This window comes from Emys orbicularis, chromosome 19 (genome assembly GCF_028017835.1).
Source record: "Emys orbicularis isolate rEmyOrb1 chromosome 19, rEmyOrb1.hap1, whole genome shotgun sequence".
NCBI classification, from domain to species: domain Eukaryota; kingdom Metazoa; phylum Chordata; order Testudines; family Emydidae; genus Emys; species Emys orbicularis.
In genome coordinates this window covers 1,154,259-1,180,332 of record NC_088701.1, presented here as the reverse complement: position 1 = coordinate 1,180,332, position 26,074 = coordinate 1,154,259, and the positions used below count along the sequence as shown (strand labels likewise).

Genomic DNA, 26,074 nt, shown 5'->3' with positions numbered 1-26,074 from the left:
GGGATTTTTAATAAAAAGCACGAAAAATATGGTTTATGGGCGGCATTATGAGATGGAGAAAGTTGCATGCTGGGAACTTGACCCCTAGCTCCCAAAGATCACTGGGCAACTCAAGTCATTAACCCCTGCATGCTGCGAGGAATTTAATTTGCGCTGAATGGAGAGGAGAGCAAAATATGCTCTGTGCAGGCAGTGGTTTGGTGCTTTGTACCAGAATCCAGAGGCAGCAAACCCCAGCTCCCAAATGGAACATGGCTTCACTTTGTGCTATAATGAGGGATTCCTAACTCACCAGCTGAAACCACCAGGAGGGCCAGATTCTGGTCTCCGTAATGCTGATATCTATCTGGATCCAGTATAAATGAGACCAGGGCTTCTGCTCCTCCTTAATCTCCTGGTCCCTTTTTTGCTTTGGCACGGCCGACGTGGTTCACGTTTGCTATGCAGCGCACGGTCTGCTTGCACGTTGGGAGGCAGGATGCCCTGCCTTGCAGGGGAGACTCCACCGAGCTGCTGGAGGAGGAAAAATATGGGCTTTTTCAGCACCGCATCAACACCGCCATGGCAGGTGGGGAGCAGCGCAGGCCCCAAATCTAGGGGGAATGCCTGAGACTCTAATGAGGATTGACAGCCATGGGGTGATTGGAGTTCATCAATCCAGCCAGCCGGTCTCTGTGGCAGCCTTACGGAGAGGGCGGAATCCACCGTGAATGCAAAGTAAAAACAAACAACCACAACTCCGAGCACACGCAGGGATATGCCCCCCCTTCCCCCACTGAGAAAGGGAGCAGGACCATGGCCACGGTGAACACAACCAAGGGAGAGGTGTGTGAGGTGCACACCCAGCCCTAAAGCCCAGGGTGGGGTGGAGGGAGAGCGAAGGGCCATGCTGCAGATACTAAAGGGAGTGCCCGGTGCAGAGCCTCTGTGCTCAGAAAAGCATCAGTGCACAGGGCAAAAGACTGTGCCTGTGCCTTGCAACCCCTCTAGCTAAACTGTGCCCATGGCTGCAGCCTCACACACAGGCAGCAGCTGCTGACTGTCAGCCCCCCCACCCCATCCGACTGTCCCTATGGATCGCAGCCCCCCCACCCCATCCGACTGTCCCTATGGATCGCAGCCCCCTCACCCCATCCGACTGTCCCTATGGATCGCAGCCCCCCCACCCCATCCGACTGTCCCTATGGATCGCAGCCCCCTCACCCCATCTGACTGTCCCTATGGATCGCAGCCCCCTCACCCCATCTGACTGTCCCTATGGATTACACACACACGCAGCAGCTGACTGTCAGCCCCCCCCCCCAGCTGACTGTCCCTATGGATTTCACACACACACACACACACTCACAACTGTCCCTGGATCACACACACACAAAGTCCCTATGGATTACACACACACGCAGCTGACTGTCCCTATGGATCACACACACACACACACACCCCCCAGTTGACTCACACACGCTCCGGGAGGCTGCGGTCCCGGCAGCCGAGCGCTGCCCGCACCTCCCCTCCGGGACCCGCCTTGCCCCCTCGCCCCGCTCCCCTCCCTGCCGGCGGCGCCCCCAGCCCGTGTGGCCCGGCGCGGCGCGGCGGGGATGCGAAGGCGGCGCCCCAGGACGCAGCAGCAGCAGCGGGCGGAAAACGGGGCGTCGAGCGGCTCCGGGCCGGGGGCTGCCAGGGGGGCAGGGGCCCGCGGCATCCCGCGGCGCTTACCTCGCTAGGAGCGGCTCCCCGGCGGCGCGTCCCCACGGCCGGCCAGTTCCGCTGCTGCGCCCCCGGCCGGCGGAGCAGCCCAGCCCCAGCCGCTCGCCCTTTGTTTGCGGCCGGGGGCCGAGCCGGCGACGGGAGCGGGGCTGGGCAGCTGGCCGCCGGCCGGGGTGGCGGGGGGCTGGCGGAGGGGAGGGCTGGGGCAGGTCCCTCCCCCCCCCCCCAGCGCGGCGCATGAATGGAGACGGGCGCGCAGATTCCGGCGCGGGGGGAGCGCAGCGAGCGCGGGCGGCTGCTCCCCCTCTGCAGGCGGCGGGGATTGTCCCCGGGGCGAGCAACCGGCCGGGCGCAGCGCCGGGGTTCCCGGGGGCTCGGCCCCCAGCAGGGCGCAACGAGGGCGAGCCGGCAAGGGACCCCCCGGCCAGGCCGGGCCCTCTGCCACGGGACCCCCTCCGCCCAGGGACCCCCCGACCACGCCGGGCCATCCGCCACGGGACCCCCCCGCCAAGGGACCCCCGCCCAGGCCAGCCCCTGTGCCAAGGGACCCCCTCCGCCAAGGGACCCCCCGGCCCGCCCAGCCCCTGAGCCAAGGGATCCCCCGACCAGGCCCCTCTGCCATGGAACCCCCCGCCCCGGCTGGCCGGCCCCTCCACCAAGGGATGCCCCAGCCAGGCCGGCCCCTCCGCCAAGGATCCCCCCAGCCAGCCCGGGCCCTCCGCCACAGGACCCCCCCCACAAGGGACCCCCCGACCAGGCCAGCCCCTGCGCCAAGGATCCCCCCGGCCGGGCCAGTCGGCCCCTCCGCCCTGGAACCCCCTAGCCAGGCCAGCCCCTCCACCAAGGGACCCCCCCCCCAGCCAGGCCGGCCCCACCACCAAGGGACCCCCGTGCCAGGCCAGCCCCTCTGCCACGGGACCTCCCTGCCTTAGCTAGCCTCACCCAGGCACAGACAGGTCAGACACATGGGTAAGTCTCTGTGACAGCTGCTACCTCAATGAGAAAATGAGGAGGTGGGGATCTACCGTCTCCCCCAAAGGAAGGGGATATTAGATGTCCAGTGTCCCCTGGGGCTAAAGCCCGTTAGTCCAACCTCCCATAACAAAACAATTCCTCTAAAACACTTAGTCGCTCTCTGCCTCAGTTTCTCCACCTGAAAACAGAGAACTATAAACCTTCCCCTATTTTGTCTAGACCTTCTGCCTCTTGTTGTGTGTGGAAAACACCTGGTCCAAGGACAACCCTGCTGCCCTAGTACAAATAAAGATTAAGGGGGGATGTGATAGAGCAGCGGTTCTCAACTAGAGATCTGAGGCCCCCTGGGGGGGCATGAGCAGGTTTCAGGGGGTCCCCAAGCAGGGCTGGCATTCGACTCACTGGAGCCCACGGCAGAAAGCTGAAGTCCCACCGCATGGGGCTGAAGTCTGGGGCCCTGAGCCCCGCCACCCGGGGCTGAAGTTGAAGTCTGAGCAACTTAGGTTCCTGGGGGCCCCAGGACAATTTGCCCCGCTTGCTACCCCCCAATGCCGGTCCTGGCTTTTATATGCAGAAAACTAGTTGTTGTGGCACAGGTGGGCCGTGGATTTTTTTTATAGCACGTTGGGGGGGCCCTCAGAAAGAAAAAGGTTGAGAACCCCTGTGATAGAGGTCTACAAAATCATGAATGGTGTGGAGAACGTGAAATCTTATTTGTCCTTTCCCATAATACAAAATCCAGGGGGCCCCCCGCTTCAATAAGCCACAGGTTCAATACAAACTAGAGGAAATACTCTTTCACACAATGCACAATTAACCTGTGGAACTCATTGCCATGGGATGCTGTAATGGCCAAAAGTATAACGGGGTTAAAAAAAGAACTAGATAAGTTCCTAGAGGGCAGGTCCATCAGTGGCTATTAGCCAAGCTGGTCAGGGATGTAACCCCATCATCCTTAGGGTGATCCTTAACCTCTGACTGACAGAAACCAAGAAGATGGGCTGTTCTGTTCATTCCCTTGAAGCTCTGGTACTGACCACAGTCAGAGACAAGATACCAGGCTAGATGGACTGTTGGGCTGGCCCATTATGGCAGCTCTTATGTTGCTAAATAATGAACAGTTGTGACCCAGGAGTAAGTTTCCCCACAGAAAATGGGAAAGCGCCAGCAAATGCAGAAAGAGAGTGGTAATGACACTTGGCTACCACCGCCGCTCGAAAAAAGGGTAACAGATTGTTCTTAAACGTTCTGAAAGCATTTTCCACCCCAAGCTCAAAAGTTCCTGATTTTTTTCCCCAAAGAAAAATAGCCCAAAAAATCTGGATCATTTTCAGTTTACAAAATTTAAAATTATTTTTTCCTGTTGTGGGTTTTTCACCTCCCCCCCCGATTTCCTGCTGAAAAAGAAGGCCAGGGTGTAATAACTGGAAAAAGAAAAAACAACCAACCATCTTTTCTTCACTTCTCAAAACAGAAGTAGTTCAGGTCTGGGCGGCTCTCTCATCAAAAATGGAAAAAGTTACAAATGGGAAACAAGCCATTTTCAAAAGTTTCAAAGCACGAAATGTCCCCGGGCTCCGTTAACTGGCGCATACCCCGAACACTGCTCATCTCACACAGGCGGGCGCAGTGCAGGCTTTGGGCACGTTCACACGGCCGCAGGTCGGCCCTCTGTACTTCCCCTTTTAGCTCAGGGACTGGAATCCCTGGCTCCACAGCAGGGAATTCATTGCAGTGTGAGGCTTAATGAGCCACAAGGCAATTAGATTATGCAAATCGGCCAAGGGGACAGAGTGGTTTCCGCTGCTTGCTGGGGGCAGTGGTGAGCTGTCTCTGGGATTTTCCTATCAGATCCCAGAGGGAAGGATGTTTCTGCAATTCAACGGCTATCCCAGCCTCCAGCTCCGACTCACTGCTTGGTGGATCGTGGATAACAATGGCAGCAGCCCTCTCCCGCTACCAGTGGTGTCCCTGTGAGGCAGTTAGAGCAGCCCCAGGGCCGCGCTAACTCTTACTCTGCTTCTCATGCTCTCCCCCTCTCCCCGAAGCAGTGTATTTCAGGAATGCCCCATATCCATCCCTGCACTGGGGGCTGGAAGCAGGGCCCTTACTGCATCTCCTCGCTGGCCAGGAGGCCCCAGGCGAACGAGGGCCGGTTTTGGCCCCTTTTTAAGGGCTGAAGGGGCTTTGGCATATGTCCTCCCAGCTCCAGCCAAGCTCAGAGCAACAGACACCGGCTTTGCCTTTCAGCTCAGGGGGCAGGATCCTGTGGCTCCCGTCCCCATTACAAATGGTGAAGCAGAGACGGAGCCTGAAGTGGAAATGCTGCTGGGAGGCTTCACCAGGGGCTGGAAGGGGGAGGCAATTAGGAGCCCGATTCTCCTCTGCTCACACCTGAAGTCACTCCTGATTCACACCCACGCCCATTGGGTCGATGGGACAGCAGCAGAGACCACACCCCAGCAGGTGCCCAGGCCCCTTGGCAGCACCAGCCCCCTGTGCCCCACCCCCAAGGGACAACAGCATACGGGGGAGCCTGCGGCACGTCCAGGGCCCAAACCCAGGTCCCTGAAAGCCCTGCTCCTCACAAGCCCAGCTCACCTTTTGCCTCCCTCCTGGGGGGCCGAGCTAGGACAGCGGGGGCCTGGAGGCCCCGCCCACAGGCCAAACCTGCTCACAAGGACACGCTGGCAGGGGTGGCATGGGGGGGGGACCTCTCTCTGCACAGCCCAGCTGTCCCTGCTCTGGTCTCCGGGGCTCCTCCCCAGGCCTTTCACAGGAGGGACTCAGCCCAGCGCGTGGCTGGCTGCTGTGGGGAGCCGTGACAGCGCGGGACTCACGGTGACTAGCAGCCGCAGACGGAATTCCCCACAGCTGTCCCAGCCATTGATCAGCCAGACTCTGCAGCTGGGGAATTAATTAGCGAGCAAGGAAAAGGAGTACGCAGAATCCTACCAGGCCCAGCGCTGACGCCACGGAGCCGGGGATGACACAGGCTAATACCAAGTTGGCAGAGCCGGGGCTAGCCCACTGGGGGCTCCATGCAGGAATATTCCCCCCCACACACTAAACCAGGCAAGCTCGTATAATAAAAAGCAAATAGGGGCCCCTTGAGCTGCTCGGAGCCCTAAGCAATTGCTTGGTCTGCCTATGCCTAGCATGGGCTCTGCAGGTTGGCCACAGGGGAGGGTGAGTAACTGGAGAGTCCTTCGGTGCTTCCCACTAAGATTGGCAACTCCCTACGCCCTCTGAGATCCCCCGGAGCACAAGAGCCACTCTTGCCTGGCACCCTCCCCCCACCCCCAAAGCAATGGACAGCCCGGTATGCAGGGCCAGCACGAGCCCTTCCACCAGCTGCTGCCCCGGGCGCTAGGTGCGCTGGGCACTGCACCAGATGCGTCGTGACGTTGGCTTGGGACGCGGCAGACCTCTGCCGCTGGCTCCTGGTGCGACCATGGGGAAGTCACTTAGTGCCCATGGGAGTTAAATACCTTTCCAAAGCTGTGGCTTACCACTCAATACCCCCATTCTCCAGCTGTCAAATGAGGCTCAGAACTCTGGTGACGTGTGTTCAGATTTTTGTAGCAGGGACTGTCCCTGCACAGCGCAATGGGGCCATGCTCTCAGCTGGGGCCTCTCTCTTAGGTACTGCCTTGAATCTAAGCACATCACAGCCTTAGTACATTTATCCTTCCAACCCCTCCGGGAGGCCAGGCAGGTCTCGTATCCCCAGTGTACAGCAGGGGGAAACCGAGGCACAGAGCTGCAGTAACCTGCCCAACATCGCATGGGGAGTATGTGGCAGAGCAGGGACATGACCCCAGGTCTCCCATGTGCCTGGCTAGTGCCTAACCACTGGGCCATCCTTCCTCACAGCTGCTACCCTAATGTAAATAATAGAGAGAGCTCCTGGCCTTGGTTACTGGAGGCTGATGGTACCTTGTGTTTCCCTGCAGGACTCCGCTCTCAATCTGGCTGCAGGCTCAGCCAGAGGGCATTCCCCACCCGGCAATCCTCAGCCCCAGGCAGGCGGCTTACGGGGCCCGGGGAGGGCGCAATTCGTTTGGGGTCTCCTCACTCACACGATGCTCTGCCACTCTCTGTCTCCCCCTTGGAACAGAATCGATTCCAAGCCCCACGGGCAGAACCGCAGGTAACTTCAGCGTGGGGAGGGGCAAGCGCATAAGCAGGGAGGGAGGGAGGGCGAAGCAGCGCAGGAGTCGCTAAGCAGCCAAGGAAGCCACAAATGAGTCCAAGGAGATGAAAACGCTCGCGGAGTTCACGCCACTCAGAGCCGGGGTAAGTGGCTGAGCTAGGGCTGCGGCTTTGGTGACCAAGCCAGAGGCCAGCCCCGCCACCAACCCCAGCTCCAGCTCACTGCGGGGCTTGAAGGACTCCACGGCACTAGGAAGACTGGGCTGATGATTTGGGGGCTGGCTTGGGACCCAGGAGAGCAGGGTTCAATTTCTGGCTCTGCCACTGACTCCCCTGAGTGACTCTGGGCAAGTCACTTAGTCTCTCTGTGCCCCAGAACTCACCCGCACAGGTGCTGCTGTCCTACACAGCTGCAGCCAGGGCTGTTTGTGCCAGGCCTGACCCAGGGAGAAAAGACAATCCAGTCTGGTTTTACTGGGAGAGAGGCCTTCTGACAAACACCATACGGCTTAACCTGGATCAATACTACAATTAAGCTGTTACTCCGCAGCATTATGGAGGCCTTGGGGAAAGGGAGCACGTCTCTGGCCCCTCTTCATGCTAGCTGTCACGTGAACTTTACAGAGACAACGGACGCTTAATAGTACAGGGGTTACAGTAACCCCTAGAGGCCGATGAGAGCCCCACTGCGCCTGGCACTGCAGACCCCTACGGGCCCTTCGCTGCGCTGGGCGCTGCACAGACCCCAACCTAGAACAGTGCCCCACTGCGCCTGGCACTGCAAACCCCTACGGGCCCTTCGCTGCGCTGGGCGCTGCACAGACCCCAACCTAGAACAGTGCCCCACTGCGCCTGGCACTGCAGACCCCAATGGGCCCCTCGCTGCGCTGGGCGCTGCACAGACCCCAACCTAGAACAGTGCCCCACTGCGCCTGGCACTGCAGACCCCTACGGGCCCTTCGCTGCGCTGGGCGCTGCACAGACCCCAACCTAGAACAGTGCCCCACTGCGCCTGGCACTGCAGACCCCTATGGGCCCTTCGCTGCGCTGGGCGCTGCACAGACCCCAACCTAGAACAGTGCCCCACTGCGCCTGGCACTGCAGACCCCAATGGGCCCCTCGCTGCGCGGGGCGCTGCACAGACCCCAACCTAGAACAGTGCCCCACTGCGCCTGGCACTGCAGACCCCAATGGGCCCCTCGCTGCGCTGGGCACTGCACAGACCCCAACCTAGAACAGTGCCCCACTGCGCCTGGCACTGCAGACCCCTACGGGCCCCTCGCTGCGCTGGGTGCTGCACAGACCCCAACCTAGAACAGTGCCCCACTGCGCCTGGCACTGCAGACCCCTATGGGCCCTTCGCTGCGCTGGGCACTGCACAGACCCCAACCTAGAACAGTGCCCCACTGCGCCTGGCACTGCAGACCCCTATGGGCCCTTCGCTGCGCTGGGCGCTGCACAGACCCCAACCTAGAACAGTGCCCCACTGCGCCTGGCACTGCAGACCCCAATGGGCCCCTCGCTGCGCGGGGCGCTGCACAGACCCCAACCTAGAACAGTGCCCCACTGCGCCTGGCACTGCAGACCCCAATGGGCCCCTCGCTGCGCTGGGTGCTGCACAGACCCCAACCTAGAACAGTGCCCCACTGCGCCTGGCACTGCAGACCCCAATGGGCCCCTCGCTGCGCTGGGTGCTGCACAGACCCCAACCTAGAACAGTGCCCCACTGCGCCTGGCACTGCACGACCCCCCACTGAGACCCACCTTGGGCTGGGCACTGGACAGACCCTCACCAAGACTCCTACTGTGCCGGGCGCCGCACAGACAAAGCAAGACACAGCGTTACCCTAAAGCGCTTTTGTGACAGACACCATCTAGGTGAGCGCTGGGGACCGGACCAGAGACCTCCACGGGGCTCTGGAGCTTGCGCTGAAGGGCCAGACTCCCTAGCTGGAGGCTGTCGCAGACTCGTGTCACCCGGAGCCCTGAGTTACACTTCCAGGCTAAGCAGAAGCACAGAGCCGGAGGGACTTGCCCCAGCTCATCCAGCCAGGCAGTGACAGAGGAAGGATTAAAACCAGCTTCTGCCTCCTGGTTCAGTTCCCTGCCGCCTCCACTGCAGCCCACCCAGGGCACTGCGCTAGTTCCCCTTCCTTATAAGCATCAGCTGCATGCTGACAGAATTCCACGGGAGACCCAGCCTCCGTTCCACTAACCCGGCTCCCCAGCCGCTTGCAGTACAGCCTGCGCCCCAGCCAACTCCTGATTCCCGGCAAGGCCTAGGCCTAGACATGCTCCACTTGTGTTAAGTCCGTAACCTGCCGATCTTTGCCTGGCTCGAAACGCCGCCTTTCCGGTTTGCTGTTACTGTCCGTGGGTACGCCTCGCTTGCCCGGCTGACATTTACAGAAGCTTAGGTGAACCGGCAAGGAGAATGCGCGGAGCCGCTACGCACGCAGCGCTCTGCAAACGGCAAGGTGACGGGAGAGCCAGGGTGGGTCACTGGAGGGTAGGAGCCCTGTGACAGATGCATCGCTCAGTGTGCTCAGTGAAGGTTTTCAGAGACCGAGAATAGCTCCTGACACTAATGGAGCCTGGGGGCAAAATAGCCCAACTTCTCAGATCTCTTGTTAACAGTGAAATAGAATCTGCCCCCTGCTCTGGGGGTGTGCAGGGGCCAATGGGCTGTAAACAACCCAATGGACTGGGGAGAATCCCACCACCCAAGCACAGCATGGGGCTGCTGGGGGCAGAGCGGGGCAGGCCTGGATAACTTGGTGCTTCGTGGGTTCTGCTCTGTGACACCGATGGGCACCCGTTTGCTCTGTCTTATGCCAGGGGCCGTTTTTGCCCCCCAGCAGCCCAGAATCTAGAATAGGGGGTCTCAAACTGGAGGTCAGGACCCCTCAGGGGGGCACGAGGTTATTACATGGGGGTGGCGAGCCGTCAGCCTCCACCCCAAACCCCGCTTTGCCTCCAGCATTTATAATGGTGTTAGAGATACTAAAAAGTGTTTTTAATGTATAAGGGGGGTCGCACTCAGAGGCTTGCTATGTGAAGGGGTCACCAGTACAAAAGTTTGAGAACCCCTGACTAGAGTTAAGGGGTTGCAAAGCCAGCCTTGCCCTCCCCAGCTCAGTATGGACTTGAGCCTCTAAGTGTGGGGCAGCAGGCTTCGTGATAGTGCAGGTGTTTCTGCATCGCAACCTCTCGGTTCTGTCCCCTGCAGATACACCTGGGGCCTGATTCTCAGTGGCTCTGCGCTGACACCAGGGCAGCGTGGTGGGAAACACTTCCAGATCAGAACAGGTGCATCCTGCTCTGGTGTAAACGCAGGGCATAATTCAGACACGAAGTCCTGGGCTCTCCCTGCCACCCACCTGCCACCCGAGTAGCAGTACAGACACGTGTCACAAAGGAGAGCAGTGCAGGAGTTTGTTTTGCAGTTGCCCTTGTTTACCTCCAGAACTGAGCCAGTTCAGTTCAACTGGTGGGAAACAGCCAAGTAGACGCTCTTAATCCAGTTCACACGTGGTTTAGCTGGAGTTAACTGGGGACTGAAGCTAAACGAAACTAAGCCGCTCTCACACTGAAATGAGAGCGACCTCACAGCCCACTTGCAGCCGTTTAGCTAAATCCAGTTGAAATTAAACTGGTGAACTTTCCCAAGGCCTTAAACCACAAGAAAAAGGGGGCCCACACAAAGGCTTCCAGCAGTTTAACTAAACCACTTTAATATCTAGTGCTTTCCATCTGTGGATCTCAAGGGATAAATATCATTATCCCCATTTTACAGCTGGGGAAACTGAGGCATGGGCCGGGAAGGTGACTTGCTCTGAGGTCATCCAGCAACAAACCAACCAACCAACCTGGCAATGGTCGGCTGCTGGTGTGCAGAGACCACTCCCCGTCATGCTGGCCAATATTCACTCATTGCATTCCCCCGTCTGTACTGATCTGTCGTCTCTTGTCTTATACTTAGACTGGAAGCTTTCTGGGGCGGAGACTCTTTTTGTTCTGTGTCTGTACAGCACCTAGCACAATGGATCCTGATTCTATCATAATGCTACTAACAGTAAGTGTCAGAGCCAGGAATAGAACCCAGGTCTCCCAAGTCTCAGCGCTCTACCCTCTAGGTCACACTGCCTCTAATCCTAGCAATAACTAGCCCCGTGCAAGGGCGTGCAGAGTTCTAGGAAGCATGCTAAAGAGCAAACCCAGGCTCAGACCCCAAGCTGCCATCTCCCAGAGCGTAGCTGTTTATTCGAACTCCTGATCCCGAAGGTTTAGCCTGATCATTTCTACCTAGAAAAGAGTTGTGAAAGCTCCTTGTCATCTCTGTCGTGGTGGGGACCACTCACCTCCTCAGCCCTGGCGTGCATGTCTCGTCTCCTCAGAAATGACAGACTATTTGCATATAACCAGAGCACAAAACTTTCCCCCTCTCCTCCCGGAGACGGTTTCTAAAGGCCTCTCAGCTGCAAGATGAAGTTTACGTTTTTTTTATCCCAGAGCTGTGGTCTGGTCTCCTCTAAGCCGCTTTCTCTCTGGTCACATTGCTCCCTGCAAGAGGGAAAGAATTGAAAGCCAGGTGAGAAATTGTGCCCAGGAACCCACGGCAGTCGTTGTTTTAAAGCTTGGCGGCTGTCAGTTTAGAGGCAAGACTCGTTCTTTTGCTGCGGGAAATGGGGGCACAGCCCTGCATGTGTGACATCACATCTTGTCACCATGGAGACAATGATGAGGTCATGCATCTGGGCACCAATCTGGCAAAGACTTACCCATGTGTTTGACTTGGGACAGATGGGATTGCTGCTGCTGTGTCAAACCTCACTTGTACCCTGGCTCCTTCAAGCCACTTCGGCTGCATAAAGGGGCCTTAAAGTGAGGGGAAATGCACCCCCTTGAGTAACCTCCCCCATGCAGGGGCCTCCCCAGCTAGTACAGAGGCCCTGCAAGTGCTCCCAGAGTCAGGGCAGATCAGAGGTGCAGGCAGAGTGTACTGCACCACAGCTCGTCTCTGTTTCCCCTGGCTGCTGGGAGGCAGAGTGCTAGAGCAGCCCTTGGCCACTCCAACTTACACTGGGGCTTGGGAGGCCCAGGAATACAAGGAGCACACAGGGATGCGTAAAGCCATCTTCCCCACCCCCTCCATGCCTGCCCCAGGTGCAGAGTACCTCAGACTCACGCCCACTGAGCTCAAAGGGGCCACTCACCTGCTTCTAATGTAACCTGCACCATCATTATGTGGGAGGGCGATGGCACCACTCCAGGGCAATAAGACGAACTGGAAGAGTGGAGAAGAGGCTCTCTGGGATCAGCCCCTGATGGGAAAGGAGGGAGGTGTCATTACGGAGTCAGGGTTGGGATTTTGAAGCAGAGGGTGTAAGTGATTTAAGGGTAAAGTAAAAAACCCTAAACAAAGCAAAGTCAGCAGGATTACAACCCCCTGAGCTTCTCTAGCAGCTTCCTGCAGAGACACTCAGAGCATTAGTTACCCCTCCGGGGGGGGAGGGGAGTTGTAACAAGAATACCTCGCTCTTACATAGCTCCCAAAGTGCATTACCAAGCAGGTCACTGTCATTATCCCCATTTTACTGATAGGGAAACTGAGGCACAGAGGGAAGAAGTGACTTGTCCAAGGTTACCCAGCAGGCCATTACCAGAGCCAGGAATAGAAGCCAGGGCTATTCTGGTCCAGTCCAGCACCCTGTCTGCTAGGCCACACAAGGATCACTTAACCCTCCACTTCAGGGCAGCCACCTCTGGAGCAGCATATAGCATCTGTTTATTGGCCACACACTTTGGGGGCCAGAGGATCCTGTTTGACTTCCCACACTCTCAAAACCCCAAAGCACCAGTAAATTCCATCCTCCATACACCCTCCTGCCTAACTGCAACTAGAGCAGCTGAGCCCAGCCACAATACATCCCCCACAATCCCTACAATAAGTGCTGACACCTGGGAGGCAGATTCTCGGATCAGGAAGCCATCTCCCTGTCAAGCACGGAGCACAGTCTCGACACCCAGCGTAAGGCTAGAATATCAAGCAGTGGCTCCTTCCACGCAGAGCTGATGAGGTGTGACAGCTCCATGGCTGACAACTCTTCACCGAGTTGCTTAGTCAAGGCTGTCTGCGTTCAATGCTGTGTTTGATTGGCACTATTGTTACCAGGGGTGTTCAGAGAGCGGATAAGGAAAGGAGACAGGCAGTTTGAGGCTGAGGCTCTGGGGCCACAGCCTGCACTGAAAATGAGAGGTATTTTTGCCTGCGCAAGGACAGCAATGTTTGGATCCCAGATGCTCAGGAGGAAAATATTTTCCTCTGGTTCTATTCCAGGGTCAGCAGTCAGGACGTGCTGCCAAGTGCCCGAGGCAGCATGCCAGGGTCTCCATTTCCCTGCACCTTGTGCGGTCAGTCGCACTTGTGCAAAGTGGGTATAAAAATCCTGCACCATTCTCATTGGGTAGCAACTGGCACGGGTGGAAAGAACCACATGACATGTAAGGGAGACTGGGAACTGAGCCCTCACTGCGGAGCTCTCTCTTCACTTCAATGACATCAGTGACATGACAAGCTGTACAAAGTGCTGCCAACAACGTGTTAGGAAAAGCCAGCTCCCTTGGGTCGCTGTCAGAGGTGGGATAAACCCACCAGGAGAGGGGTTCACGCTGTATTTGGGGTTTGCTCCCCCATGTCCATTTGTCACTGCTGTCCATTCCTGACTTGGAGGGAGGCTGCCACCTGGCGCAATGCCGCTCGAGGTCAGACACAGCTTTTCCTCGTTGCTTTCCAATTAAATGCCTCTTACGGGCAGGGTGACCAGATGTCCCAATTTTACAGGGACAGTCCTGATATTTGGGGCTTTTTTTTTTTTTTTTTAAATTTGGGCTCCTATTAGGCCCCCCACCCCCATCCCGATTTTTCACACTTGCTGTCTGGTCACCCTACTTATGGGATTGCAGGGGTGCGAATTGGGAAGCATCCTCTGCCTCATGAGAGTAAAGGAGTCAATTCTCACCCTTCTCAGCGTCCCAGCTCTGGAGACTGCAGAGTGCCAGGGACCCTGAGGAATACCCTGGGGGCCATGTCTCAACCCTGCCTCCTAGGGTTAGGAAGGGATCTGATGGCCATTCCACCAAGGAGAATATTTGCACCCATATTTCTATGGCAGGGAGACCCCCAGTGGCTGCAGGGTTAAGTGCAGTTCTCTGTTCATATTGTAGCATGTGGTAGGGCAGTAGTTCTCAATCAGAGGTCCGGGACCTCCTGGGGGGAGGGTGACCAGAGGGCAAATGTGAAAAATCGGGACAGGGAGTGGGGGGGGTAATAGGAGCCCATATAAGAAAAAGACCCAAAAATCAGGACTGTCCCTATAAAATCAGGACATCTGGTCACCCTAGGCCACAAGCAGGTGTCAAGGAGTCCGCCAAGCAGGGCCAGCACTAGACTTGCTGTGGCTGAGGGCAGAAAGCCAAAGCCCCACTGCATGGGGCTGAAGCTCTGAGCCCCACCACCCATGGCTGAAGCAGAAGCCTGAGCAACATAGCTTCGCAGGGCCCCTGTGGCGTGCAGCCCTGGGCAATTGCCCTGCTTGCTACCCCCTAACGCTGGCCCTGGCTTTTATATGCAGAAAAACAGTTGTTGGGGCACAAGTGGGCCGTGGAGTTTTATCGCATGGGGAGGGGCTCAGAAAGAAAAGGGTTGAGAACCCTGCTGTAGGGTAGTAGAGTGGTCTGCTCCTGGTGAGAGTCCATTCCAAATCTGGCTCCAGTTCCCAAGGGGGATGACAAACCTTGTATCCTCTTGGGATCAGGGGCAGCTTCCAACTTCTCTGCCGATGGCCAGCTCCTCAGCCGACATACACGGGTGTGTCCTCCATGAAAACAACGAGGCTTTGCCTATACACACCACTTAGCCCCATGTGACAGGTTAAGCCTCAAAGGCACCCTGGGTCAGAAAAGTGCAAACCCAGCAGTTCTGAAGGCACTTCGGTACGAACGCAGGTGCTGTCCATGTGGGAGTGAAGTTCACAGCTTTGCTGTCCTCAGGTGAGGGGAGAGAATCGTGTTGCCAATTCTCAGGATTGTCTCGAGGGTCTCACAATATTTGGGATTTTCTTCAAAGCTCCAGCTCCTGGTGTCCTCAGAAGACAGGAGGATCTCAGGAGACTTTCGTCGAAGGTGAAGTTCTAGCTCTCGGGTGCGGAGAAGAGCTTGAAAACACGACCCCTCCAGGGGCAAAGAAACCCAAAGTGCCGATAAAACAACCCCCCAACCCGAGTTTGGAATGCTGCGGCTTTCCCCACCCTGGCATGGCTTTGTACGGGGAGCGTAGGCCCTTCAGGGCAGGGGGCATCGCCCGCTCGGTGTCGGGGCAGCTGCCGGCACGGCGGGTGCCCCCATCTCAGTAGGGTTTCTGGGGGCTACCACAACACACACAGTAAGCAGCAGTTATCGCTTGGATGGGGGGCTATCCAGTACTGCCTGTGAAGGGGGGCATGGGGACCAGGCCCCTCCCCCACTCTGTCTGTCACTTTGGGAGGCTGCCCCCCTCACTCCCCTGTCTGCACAGCAGGGAAGGAGCCTTCCACCCCCTGACCCCTCAGGCTATATTTGCTGTGTGTAGCCCTTTAAGGCCTACGCCATTTTGGGCGCGGAAGAGCGGGGGGGGGGGACGGACGCATGCGCACTGAGCGGCCGCGGGATCCGAACTCGCTCTCCCGTGCCGCTGCCGGTCCTCCTACGCACGCGCAGTAGAATCTGCGGCGAGTCGCCTGCCTCTGCTGCGCATGCGTATCTGCCGCTGCTCGGGAGTTGGCGCGCCTGGGCTAGGCCCCCCCGCTCCGTCAGGCGCCGGAAGTGAGTCAGGGCGAGGGCGGAAGCGGGCGTGCGGCGGCGGCTGGAGGGTTCCAGAAGAGCCTGGCCGGCGCGGCCTGGGCGGCACCATGGTGGATTACAGTGTCTGGGACCACATCGAGGTGTCCGACGATGAGGACGAGACTCACCCCAACATCGACACGGCCAGTCTCTTCCGGTGGCGCCACCAGGTGCGGCCCCCGTTCCCATGGAGACCGGCCCCCCGCCCCCGAGGGGCCCCCGTTCCCATGGAGACCGGCCCCCCGCCCCCGAGGGGCCCCCCGTTCCCATGGAGACCGGCCCCCCGCCCCCGAGGGGGCCCCCGTTCCCATGGAGACCGGCCCCCCGCCCCCGAGGGGCCCCCGTTCCCATGGAGACCGGCCCCCCGCCCCCGAGGGGCCCCCGTTCCCATGGAGACCGGCCCCCCGCCCCCGAGGGGCCCCCGTTCCCATGGAGACCGGGCCCCCGCCCCCGAGGGGCCCCCGTTCCCATGGAGACCCGGCCTCGGGACCCCCCTTGCACCCCCGGGAGGCCTGGCCCAAGGGGTCTCTGACCTGAGGACCCCCCCTCCCGCTGCCCCGGGAGCGCCCCTGGCTCCAGCGGTGCCCTGGCCGTGCGGTGACCAGGCCCGTGTGGGGTTCAGCCCCCGTGCACTGGGGCCCAGCGCCAAGAATCCCCCGCCCACCCCAGGAACACTGTGCCCCCCACCCGGGGTCTTCACCTTGGGGACCCTGCGCTTGTCGGGACTTGGCCCCAAGGACGTGCCCCCCTCAGTCAGGATCCCTCCAGCCGCGCAGGGCTCAGCCCATTGCAGAGACCAGCCTCCTCCGGGCATTGTTGAGAGAGGAGAGGACTGACATATTCTCTCCCCCCCCCCCTCAATATTCTCCCCCCCCCCCAGCCCCTTCTCAATATCCCCTGGATTGACTCCGACCCCAATTGGTGGGACTCCTCAGGCCTGAGACCCCTTGGACACACCCCATTTCAGCCAAATCAGCCCCACCCTTAGTGGTGTCTTCCTCCTGTCAGCTCCCCAGAGAGAGGGAATTCCCCAGCTTCAAGGGAACCTCCACCCAGCTTCAAGGTAGATCTTCCCTGAGGCAAGACACTCCTACAAAAAAATGAGGGCGTTCTTTAAGGGGAGATCCCTTCCTTCCCAGGAGAGAGCCTCCTGGAAACCCATCTCCTCAGGTGCTCCGAGGCTTGTCTTCTCCTTAACCAGGCACCCTACATAGTAATAATGAGTACATCTAGGGTACTTTGATATGGTGACTTCAACATCTGGAAAGATACTGGAACAAATGATTACACAATCAGTGTGTAAACACCTGGAGGATACCAGGGTTAGAAGGAATAGCCAACATGGCTTTGTCAAGAACAAATCCTGTCAAACCATCCTCATTTCCTTTTTTGATGGAGTTACTGGCTTAGTCGATAGGGGGAAGCAGTAGATGTGATATAGTGGACTTTTAGTAAGGCTTTTGACACAGTCAGAGGTAAACTAGGGAAATGTGCTCTAGATGAAATTACCATAAGGTGGTACACAGCTGGTTGGAAAAAGCAGTCAAAGAGTAGTTGTTAATGGTTTGCTGTCATCGGGGGGGGGGGATATCTTGGGGGGTCCCACAGGGGTCCTGAATCTAATATTATTCAATAATTTCATTAATGACTTGAATAAGGGAGTGTAGAGTGTGCTTATTAAATTTGTGTAGGACATCAAGCAGAGAGGGATTGCAAGCACTTTGGATGATAGAATTAGAATTCAAAACAACCTTGACACTTTAGAGAATCGATCTGTAATCAACAAGATGAAATTAAATAAAGACAAGTGCCAGGTAATGCACAGTTACAAAATAGAGACTAACCGGCTAGGTGGTGGTAGCTGAAAAAGGATCGGGGCATTATAGTGGATCACAAATTGAATATGAACCAACAATGTGATGCGGTTGCCAAAAGGGCTAATATCAGTCTGGGGTGTAGTAACAGGAGTGTCGTATGTAAGACATGGGAGGGAATTGTCCTGCTCTACTCGGCATTGGTGGGGTCTCAGCTGGAGTACTTTAGGAAAGATGTGAATAAATTGGAGAGGGTCCAGAGGAGAAAAGATTACAAACCCTGCGCATGTTTAGTCTTGAGGAAAGAAGACTCGAGGGGGGGGGGACCTGATAATAGTCTTCAAATCTGTTAAGGGCTGATGAAGAGGATGGTGATTCAATGTTCTCCACGCCCACTAAAAGTAGGCCAATAAGTAATGGACTTAATCTGCAGCCAGGGAGTCTTAGTTTAAATATTAGGAAAAACGTTCTACCTCTAAGTGTAGTTAAGCTCTCGAATAGGCTTCCCAAGGGAGTTTGTGGATTCCTCGCCATTGGAGGGTTTTAAGAACAGATGGACAAACACCTGTCAGGGATGGTCTAGGTTTAATTGGTCTTGCCTCAGCAGGGGGGCTGGACTTGGTGACCTCTTAAGATCCCTTCCAGCCTGATATTTCTATGATTTCTTTTATCAAGAGATCTCTGTGATCCTCCAGTGGAGGGCTGATTTATATCCCCTTAGTACAGAAAGAGAAACTGAGGCACAGAGCAGGGAAGGGAATCGCCTGCGATGGTGCAGCAAGGCAGTAGTAGTGTCTGGACTAGAACTCCGGAGTCCTGACTGCGAGTCCAAGAGGAAACCCTGGGGCTTACTGTCTCCATGTGCTCTCTTGTGAAACCGCAGGAAGCTGTCTGGGCAGAAATCCATTCCTCAGTCTCCCAGTAACTTTCTCCACCACAGTCACTCTGGACTTGGGAGCCAACAGAAAGGAAAACCAATGTCATGGCCTTAACTGACTCTGATACCAGTAACGCCAGTGCGCGGGTGCTTTGGGAGCTGTGGTGGACACTAGCCAGCAGACTAAAGCCTCAGACAGGCAGGTGTGGTAAGGCATGTGCTAAGTCCCCATGTATTTGTAACTGGTTCCAGTTTAACAGATGAGGCATTGAGTCAGCCTTACCTGCCTTCCTTGGGGAATAAATGAGCTCTGGCTGTAGTGTGTGAATGCAAAGGCTTAGTTTCTGGTCCGTCACCATTTATTGGGGCTGGGAACCCACCCTGTTGGCTCAGGGAGTTCTGATCTTGTTTGAGTGGCAAACCCTGGGGAAAATACAGTTTTATTCTGGATAAGATGGGGGCTTTTCACATCTGCTGCATATGTGGTATAGATACGAAGATAGATCGGTCTCTCAAAGGTCCTAGAATGCAGGCAGTGCACTTTGCCTTTTGTTCTTCCCTTGGGAATTCCAGGGATCCGAGCAGGGAGTGTGATGCTGAGGTCCAATAATGATTCTGCAACTCACTCGTGCTGAGCAACTCATTTCACTCCCCTTCCTCAGTTTCCCTATCTGTAAAATGGGGATAATACCTGTTAGAGGGAGCTGCGACTTGGGGAGCTGAAGTTTTGGTGGCTAATTGAGGAGTGTTTTGGTAATCTAAAGCACTACATAAGTACTAAGTACTGGGAGACTATGGAGAAATAAACCATGATCTTGTTAAAACCCTCCTTCCCTGAGTGTTGTGCATCCCTACTTTGAGAGCGCATGTGCAGTGTGAGTAACTGTCTCAGCTCGGGTGTTCTCCCTCCAGACTAGCATGTTATGCACAGACAGGAAGGAAGGAAGGATCTCTGCTCCGTGTGGAGAAATAGATATTTTTCTCCACATGGAGAAGAAAATGGGAATTCAGCTTTTGTTTTCCAGGCTCAGAGGAGGAAGAAATTGTTCTCCCAACAGCCACAACAAGAGCCATGTCCAATCAACAGCAAACAAAATCCTAAGGATCTTAGAACCCTCTTGAAAACATTGGCCGTAAGGGAAACCCCGACTGTGAAACACAGCAAACGTGTTCAGTAGTTAACTGTTGGGTCTCTGGAAGGAAGGCAGCATTAGGATGCCTATAGCTAGGACACACAGACTGAAACAGAACGGGGGCAAATTTGAGTTGAAGATCAAGGGAATCTCCAACACTGTGAGCCTAAGGGAGGTGGTAGAAACTCCATTGCTTGAGACAGTTGCACCTAGATTAGACAAAGCCCAAAAGATTGTACAGTAGTGAACAGCCCTGCCCTGCGAGGGTGGATGACGGGATCAATAGGACTCTTCCACCTCTTAATTTTCAGCTAATTCAAATTGATACTGCAGAGGAGAGGAACGTTCATTCTCCTACAGAGTCGCTGCTGCAGCTCCTGGGTGCTCTGCCAAGCATAACTGGAGTCTCTGCAGATGTGCCAAGCCCTCGGGAAACTCTAACTACTAAGTGGTACTGAGCTCTCATTTAGCAGCACAGGGTGACTGTGTGTGAATGTCAGTGCAGCATAGAAGAGAGACCGCTAAAAAGTCTGATTAAACCATAAAGCTCCTACAGGCTAGTTGCAATGAGTGAGAGGTTGAGAGTTCAGCTCTCTACAGAGGCAAGAAACTAGCCACACACTTGGTGATATTGGGATTAAGCAAAAAATCGACGAGTTGGGAAGCATGATAGTACATGTAGGCTAACCCTTTTCTGGCATAGAAGATACTGTCCTGTTGGTGTGACCCACGCAGCTCAGCATGTCCGTTACTGTTCTGTTAGATCCTATCAGCCCAACGATTATCTCTTGGGTGTGGGACATGAGGCAAGGAGAGGGGTTCCCACTGGTACTCAGACTGTCGGTACTCTCCTCTTTGCCAGTGGATCAGTTGGCTCTTCTATTCCAAGAGCAAGTGATGAAGAGTGCTTTAAAAAAGCTGTAAATTGATCTCTGCAGGCCCGAGTGGAGAGGATGGAGCAGTTCCAGAAGGAGAAAGAAGAGCTGGATAAAGGGTGCAGGGAATGCAAACGGAAACTAGCCGAGTGCCAGAAGAAAATGAAGGAGCTGGAGGTGGCAGACGCGGAGAGTGGGAAAGGGGAGCTGCAGAGACTTCAGGCCGAAGCGCAGCAGCTGAGAAAAGAAGAGAAGAGCTGGGAAAAGAAGATTGAGGAGCTGAGGAAGAAGGAGAAGAACATGCCCTGGAACGTGGACACCCTGAGCAAAGACGGCTTCAGCAAGGTTGGTCTGAATGGTGCCTGGGGAGGGGAAGGAGCAGGGTGGGTTTCTGGCTGAGGAAGCTGCCTTGTGAACATGGCATCAGAGCTGTCGTGGTGGAACCACAGCTGGCCATGCAGCAGCGCCACGAACCAGTCTCCTCTCTCTCTGCAGAGTGTTGTCAATGTCAAACCTGAAGAGGAGGACGAATCGGAGGAACAAAAAGAGAAGAAACACAAGACGTTTGTGGAGAAGTACGAGAAGCAGATCAAACACTTTGGTGAGTTAGCTGGCTGCAAGCACAGGGCTCCCGGGCAGTCTAGGGGATGAAAGCTTCAAAAGTTCCTCTTGACTTAGAAAAGGGCTCTGGCTTAGCGAGGCTGGGTGAGACTCTCCCAGCAGGGTGAGGGAAGTGATCACAACATAGTTGGATTCCCTGCTATCTGGGTCATGTTCGCAATACCCGTCTTCTCCCCTGCCGTAGACTTAGAACGGAAAGACCTGCAGCTGGAGAGACCCATGTTCAATGTGTCGGGTGTGGGGCAGCGGAGTGTTCTCCACTGGGGGTCCCTACCTGTGGAACTCCTTTCAGATCCATGTGTAAAAGGCACCAATAAGCCAGTGATTTCCTAACACATCCCACTCCTGGGGCTTGCTTTTATCCTTTACTTCACTTCAAAAGCCCTACTGCAGGACTGTACCAACCAACATCCAGCTGTGGCATGTAGGCTCTCTCCTGAACGGCTCTTCTCTTGAGTCCCACCCCCGACTTTGCTGGACCTTCTCTGCCTCCTCCTAACTCTTCACTACCTTCGTAGTCCTGAATTGGAGCTTTTCTCAGGTGCCCTTCACCAGAACTCTGGAGCAGCTCAGTACTAGCACATCTGTCCCCCCCCCAATCCTGTGCGGTAGGGAAGTGTTATCCCCATTTTACAGATGTGGATCTCAAGTACAAAGGGATGAAGTGACTTAGCCAGGGTCACGTGGAGAGTCTGGCGGAGCCAAGAAATGACCCCAGATTTATTGAGTCCCAGTCTAGTGCCTCCCCACAGACCCGTCTTTTCTTATGAGACCCTCTTGGTCTGATGGGCCAGGTGAGTCAGCAGGTTAGGTCTGTGTTGCCACATCATCGGGTCCTGTAGTGGATTCTGCCTTCATAATCCTGCTGCTTGGATACCAAAGTCATAGGCCTCTAATAAATATGCTTGGCAAATTCAGCTGGGTGTTCTTCGGTTAAATTCCTACAACGTTCCTGTCCCAGTCTCTCGTTCCCCGCCCTCCCACCCCATCTAACGACAGCGCGCCCTGCCGTCATTAGGCCTGTTGTTGTGAAATGCAGCCAGGAGGAGAAGTTAATCCAAAACTCTGTCCCGTGTTTGATCTGTCCTAGGTACTTAGGTGGCCCCTTGACCTTGGAGATGGTGAGGTGCTCAGATACCAACAGAGCCTCGCCTGAGGCAGCCTAGAGCTGCTGGCCCAGCTGCACAGATAGGGAGCTGAGGTACAAAGGCCCAGATCCTCCGGGGTGTTTATCTAAATACCTAAGACTAAGTGGCTTGGCCAAGGTAACACACACAACTTGGAGCAGAAGAGGGAATTGAACCTAGGTCTCCCAGTCACAGCCGAGTGCCCTGACCACACCACCATCTTTCCCCTCCAGCAGGCGTAATCCTGCCTCCTAAAGTGCCACTGATCCTCTCTAGCCCTGTCCAGGCTCCGCTCGAAACGGTGAGCAACAGCTTGGTGGGTGGGCTCTTCTCTCTGACCGTGTGGCAAGGTGACTGTCTGCTGCTAACTGTGGCTCTCCTGCTTTGAAGGGATGCTGCGGCGCTGGGACGACAGCCAGAAGTATCTATCTGATAACCCGCATCTGGTGTGTGAAGAGACCGCCAATTACCTGGTCATCTGGTGCATTGATCTGGAAGTGGAAGAGGTGAGGCTGCTGTTTCGCCAGGAGTTGTGACTGCAGCCTGAAATGCTGAGAGCAGCCAGGGATCAATCCCGTGTGCCCTGCTGAGTTCTGGCCCATTCACGTTTGAGGTGGGCCAAGCTCTTTCCCATTAGAGTCCCTTCCCTAATGGACACCTCATGGCATAGCGAGCCCGTGCTGGGGGAACGAGACCTGGAAAGCTTGTACCCAGGTGGCTCCATGCCACTCTAGTACATTAGTTTCCCCCGTCAGTACTGTTGTTCCAGCAGCTGTTCATCTGATCCACTAGCTGCTCGTTCTCTTCCTGAGTCAGCCTTGGTTGTCTTGTGGCCAGCTGCCCTCCTGGGAGCCAGTGTCTTTCAAAGACGGCTTCCTCCGTTTGCTTAAAGATGGCGCTGACACTTGAGAAATCCTGGCAGCTGAGTCTGGAGGGGAATGGGCCAAGAGCTCAGACTGCAGTGGACTCTTGGCCAGCCAGTATCCTCTTTCCACTTGCACCCTGAGTAACAAGGGGCCAGGCTGCAGCAGCTGGCGTCTCGGGGTCTGTTGGAATGTGAGCACGCCCTCTGCTGGCGGTGCACCGCACAGCGCAGTCCTTAGAGCCACAGGCGCCTTTCTCTTCCATCTCCTAGAAACACGCCCTGATGGAGCAGGTCGCCCACCAGACCATCGTGATGCAGTTCATCCTAGAGCTGGCCAAGAGCCTGAAGGTGGACCCCAGAGCTTGTTTCAGACAGTTCTTCACCAAAATCAAGGTGAGTTCCAAGTCCCCTTCAGCTGAGCCGTTTTCTCCCCATTTCCTCCTCTCACAGGTGGCCTGCAGTCCGGATGAATGCGGTGGACAGTGTGGAACTCGCTGCCGCGGAGTGTTGGTTAGGTCAGGAACTTAGCAAGATTCCCAGGGGAAATGGACACACGGATTCCTGGAATATCCCAAATTCTAACAGTTACTGCTAAGGATACAAACCTGCTTCAGGGTGTGAGACAACCTCTATTAGAAGTTAAGACGAGACCTTCACGAGGCAAATTACCCCACGTCTACACTGTCCTCTGCAGCTTCCGATTCTGGCCACTGTCAGAGACAAGCTACTGGGCTAGGTGGACCTTAGGTCTGAGCCGGTCTGGCCATTCCGATACCATGTGGTGGCATCCTTCTTCGTTCTCAGTCTGCCCTCGCTGGAGAGAGGGGGCCCAAGGCCCACTCAGGAGTGGGGTTTAAATACAGTCTGACTTTGCCCAGCTTCCCATGCCCAGTAGTGGGAGTTGTGGCTGGGGTCACTGCTGTGGCTAATAGCTAAAGCTGCAGATCCTTCTCCTTTGTCGCTGGGCCACCTGAAAGACACTTGGGGAGCTGCCTCCTGAGAGCTCTGTGCCCGGAGGGCCCCGAGCTCAGAGAACACATTGGACTGTCAGTTTTATCCCTCCTACTAGCTGGACTTTCTCGTGCCACCTGCTGCTTGTGCTCTGCCATCGCCTGCCTGTGTATTGGTGGCGCTATGCTCACTCCCACAGCAGTGGGTTGTGGGGACACTGCAGGAGGAGAGAACGTCTCTGTTACAAATGCTTCTGAGCCTTCCGTCCTCCTACAGCAGGTGGCTTTTAATGAAGGACGCACGTGGGCTAATAGCAGCACTTCCCCTCCTCCCAGCCCTGCAATTAGCCTGACTGAATGGGGGTGTGGCTACACTGGTGCGTAATCTGGGTTCAGCCATGTCTCACGTGCCTGGCTGGATCCTGTGCCATCTCGGCTCCTTCTTCGTTAACAGTCTGGCCTCTAACTCTGCTACCCTGCTTCTCCCTGCTCGTTGCAGACGGCCGATCAGCAGTACATGGAGGGGTTCACCGACGAGCTGGAGGCCTTCAAGGAGCGGGTGAGAGGCCGTGCCAAGGTGCGCATCGAGAAAGCCATGAAAGAGTATGAAGAGGAGGAGCGGCAGAAACGGCTGGGCCCGGGCGGGCTGGATCCCGTGGAGGTGTACGAATCCCTCCCGGCTGTGAGTAGCCTGATCACTGCGCTCTAAGCTAGAGCAGCTGGTGTCGATCTCGCATCCCGGCTCCTACTTAAAGGGGTTTCCTTCCCACTCCCTAGCCTGTCTGATGGTTTATTCCCCGCACCCCCAGGTCGGAAAGCCCTATCCCCATTTTACAGGTGGGGCACTGAGGCACAGGGAGACTGTGACTTGCCCAAGTCTGACAGAGCAGGGAAATGAACCCAGGTCTTCCAAGACCCCAGGCTAGTGCCCTGGCCACTGCACCACCCTCCAAGGGAAATGGGCAAGGTGGTATTCCTCTCCATGCCCCGGGGCATGGACGGGTCACTGCGGAGTGCCTCCACTGCCTTCCTAGGCCTTGTATCCTAGCTGAGGCGTGAGCTCCTAGGCACTGTCCATTGCGTGGGGCCGTGGAAGGGGCCCTGTCCCAGACCCGCTCACCAGGCTGCCTTCTCCTCCCCCAGGAGCTGCAAAAGTGTTTCGATTCGAAAGATGTTCAGATGCTGCAGGATGCAATCAGCAAAATGGAGCCTGCTGTGAGTATCCCTTGGGTGGGGAGGACATGGGGCCTAGAGTGCCTGGCTCTTGAGGCACAGGAGAAGAGCCATCAGCTTTCTGTTGCTGTGAATTGGGGTCCGTTCCCAGGCACATTAACGCATCTTCCTGTGTAGCTATTGGCTTCTTCCCAAGTCACTGATCTCCAGCCAACCCAGTGGCAATGAGCCATTGGCTGAAGGCTGCAGTGCAGTGTCTTGCAGGGGATGGAGGTGGGTTTGGGGAGCTCTGGGAGGAAGCAGAGACCCGTGGAGCGAGTGCTGTGCTAACCTCCCTTAGCCCCCATGCGCTGTCTGCGTTCCAGGAAGCGAAGTACCACATGCAGCGCTGCATCGATTCTGGGCTCTGGGTGCCGAATGCCAAGACGGCGGAGGGAGCGGAGAAGGGAGGCGAGGAGGCGGAGGCTGTCTACGAGGAGGTCAAGAAGGAGAGCAGCGAGGAGGAGAAAGGAAACCCATGAACTACTGCTGGAAATGCGTAAAGCAGACTGTCCCCTCACCTCTCCCCCACTGCCACCATCCTACCCCCTCTCGCCTTCCTCTCTCACCCAATTATCCCTCAGGATGCCACATGCTTTACACACGTAGACACTTTGTGAATGTGTGAGCTGCTTGCTGGCTCTTTGTATCCAGCGCCAAGCCCTGGCTGCCTTTGGGGAGCAGCCGGAAGCCCCTGTGTTAGCAGTGGGGAAGTCCCAGTCAGTTACTCCAGTGAGCCGGGAGCTCAAAGGGACTTGGCATATGGCAGTTTAGGCTCCAGGTCTCACTCTGGTGATGCCGGGCAATGTAATAGTTACAAATGTGCCGTCGTATCTTTTCTGTTGGTGCCCAGTAAGGCTATGACATGAATAAAGAGATTGGAGTA

The 26,074-nt window shown here is 56.2% G+C and overlaps 1 protein-coding gene across 1 annotated transcript; it reads left to right on the top strand.

Moving 5' to 3' along the window:
- The first annotated feature begins 15,698 nt into the window (after positions 1–15,698).
- On the top strand, positions 15,699–26,074 carry CDC37 (cell division cycle 37, HSP90 cochaperone). The gene is made up of 8 exons (XM_065419214.1): positions 15,699–15,884; positions 20,477–20,758; positions 20,909–21,014; positions 22,552–22,667; positions 23,297–23,419; positions 24,476–24,658; positions 25,120–25,191; positions 25,515–26,074. Exons 1-8 carry the CDS (start codon positions 15,783–15,785, stop codon positions 25,668–25,670), a joined length of 1,140 nt encoding a protein of 379 aa, XP_065275286.1. The 5' UTR covers positions 15,699–15,782; the 3' UTR covers positions 25,671–26,074.

Excerpts from the sequence above, each read along its gene's own strand:
- CDC37 (XM_065419214.1), top strand. The coding sequence starts at position 15,783 with ATGGTGGATTACAGTGTCTGGGACCACATCGAGGTGTCCGACGATGAG. Across the intron at positions 20,759-20,908 it reads GCAAAGACGGCTTCAGCAAG|AGTGTTGTCAATGTCAAACC; the intron begins GTTGGTCTGAAT and ends CTCTCTCTGCAG. Across the intron at positions 24,659-25,119 it reads TGTACGAATCCCTCCCGGCT|GAGCTGCAAAAGTGTTTCGA; the intron begins GTGAGTAGCCTG and ends CTCCTCCCCCAG.